Source organism: Anarrhichthys ocellatus, unplaced genomic scaffold (assembly GCF_004355925.1).
Source record: "Anarrhichthys ocellatus isolate YVR2014 unplaced genomic scaffold, GSC_Weel_1.0 scaffold2381, whole genome shotgun sequence".
Lineage (NCBI taxonomy): Eukaryota > Metazoa > Chordata > Actinopteri > Perciformes > Anarhichadidae > Anarrhichthys > Anarrhichthys ocellatus.
Genome location: NW_022282355.1, coordinates 2,059 through 4,087, shown reverse-complemented (window position 1 = coordinate 4,087; position 2,029 = coordinate 2,059). Strand labels below are relative to the sequence as shown.

The 2,029-nt window shown below is 46.4% G+C and overlaps 1 protein-coding gene across 1 annotated transcript in view; it reads left to right on the top strand.

Annotated features, from left to right (window-relative positions):
• The first annotated feature begins 687 nt into the window (after positions 1-687).
• LOC116378309 (vesicular inhibitory amino acid transporter) overlaps positions 688-2,029 on the top strand; it is a 3,394-nt gene continuing 2,052 nt past the window's right edge. The window contains exon 1 of the mRNA XM_031840159.1: positions 688-1,641. Within this exon, the coding sequence (XP_031696019.1) occupies positions 1,249-1,641 (393 nt within the window). The 5' untranslated portion in view covers positions 688-1,248. The remainder of the gene's footprint in view (positions 1,642-2,029) is intronic.

Genomic DNA, 2,029 nt, shown 5'->3' with positions numbered 1-2,029 from the left:
TTCTCAACTGATTTTTAATTAACAAATATAGTGCATACACACACACACACACACACACACACACACACTTTTCCCCCGCAACGGCATGGCTCAGATCACATCATCACAGACATGAGTGAATGAATGAATCAATGAGTGAGCGTCCTGAATGAATACTTCAGCCTGAAAATACAATCCATGGAATGACTGCTTAAATTAAACAAAAATAAATAGTAACAACGTTCAAATGCTATATTTAAACACGTGCAGTCTATGGTTTTATATCTTACCATCATTTAGCAAAAACAAACTGCACGAAAATATATATATTTTTCCCTCATCAACAAATGCAACACCGTTTTTAAACCCGATCCGTGAAATCCAAGAAACAACGTGGGTTTTGACGCTCCACGTCCTCTTCTCGTGAAAAAGAATAATGAATAAAAATAATTAGATTTCTTTTGAAATAAAAAATCCTATATTTGTATGTTTGTTTTTTCAATCTTGTCCAAAGAGTTTGGGATTTCGTCAAATTCCAGCCTCCTTTTATATGCGTAAAGTTATGCGGGATTTGAGGCCCTAGGAATGTCATTGGATGTCAGGATGAGGTATTATAGATTATGGGTTAGGGAAGGGGTGGTGGGGGTACTGCAAGCACCTCCCCTAGAAATGCAGCAAATCTCTCCCGCTTTCTCCTGGTGGGGCACTGGGAGGGCTGGAGACGTGCTTTGCATTGGCAGGCTGATGAGGACACGTGTCTCCTCCCTGCCTCCCCCCGGGCTCCACGGTACCGCATTGGCATCAGTAAAGGCACCTGAAAACCGACAACGATCTCCTGGAAACGCTGCCTGTCGCCTTATAACCTAAAAGAAAACGATATCATAGGCCCTGCAGAAACCTGTGGCTCGCCTTTCTTCGTGCGTAAAGCTTTTGCGCACACCGCCGAACTGCCTCAGAGACTCAAAAAGGTGCACTACTCGTCGAGCATCAGAGCGCAGTGCCAAGATGCAGAAACGGAGCAGCGACGTCTGAAGGTGACATGAACCTGGGGATAATCAAGAGCAGCGGGCGTACACTAACCAAGAAGTGGAGATAGCAACTGAAAACCGTCGGTGTCTTAAAACAAAACTTGCGCTTTTCCTCGTGGCTTTATATCTAATGCAGAGAATCAAGAGCTGTCATCCAAAGTAACTTCACATTTTTACTGACGGGAGGAGAAGAACACACTAATTAAGCTGCAGAAAGTTGCGATTCGGGAGAGGAGCGAAAATGGCGACGTTAATCAGAAGCAAGCTTTCGAATAAACTGTCAAATGCAGCCACCACTGTCTCCAACAAATCCCAGGCGAAGGTGAGCGGGATGTTCGCCAGGATGGGGTTCCAGGCCGCCACCGACGAGGAGGGACTGGGCTTCGTTGCGTGCGATGACCTGGACTACGACCACCGGCAAGGCATGCAGATGGACATTTTGACAACCGATGAGATTGGAGGCGAGGGGAGCGGAGACGGAGGCGGACTGGACGGGGACAGCCACTACCAGAGGGACGGCACCGGTCCACCGCGCTCGGGCTCAAAAGACGGAGATCCGGCGAACGAGTTGACTGAAGAAAAACCAAAAATCACCGCGTGGGAGGCGGGCTGGAACGTCACGAATGCGATCCAGGTAAAGCCGCACTTCACGGATTATAAACGGGCAGGTACGGTGCCTGGTTCTAATTGGCCGAGTCGCCTCAGAGCGGCTGTGAAATTTGAGATAGAGGAACACCTGCGACCGCATAAAAAAGGTTGATTAAAATATTCATGTTCAAAACACCAGGTTATGTCCATTTGAAGCAACTTCTTAAGTAGCTGTTTTTTTAATAATAATGCTGTAAAAAGATTCACCCAAATTACTTTTATCTTAACAGCAGCTTACTTGAGCCCACCCCAACAATGTTTTTTTATTCTGACATATTTGTCATTGGAGCAGAGCAGAGATTTCAGAACAGCTAAGGTGTTACAATGCGCTGAAAAAAGGGAGGTGATGCCGCATCACCTCCCTGCTTTCCGCG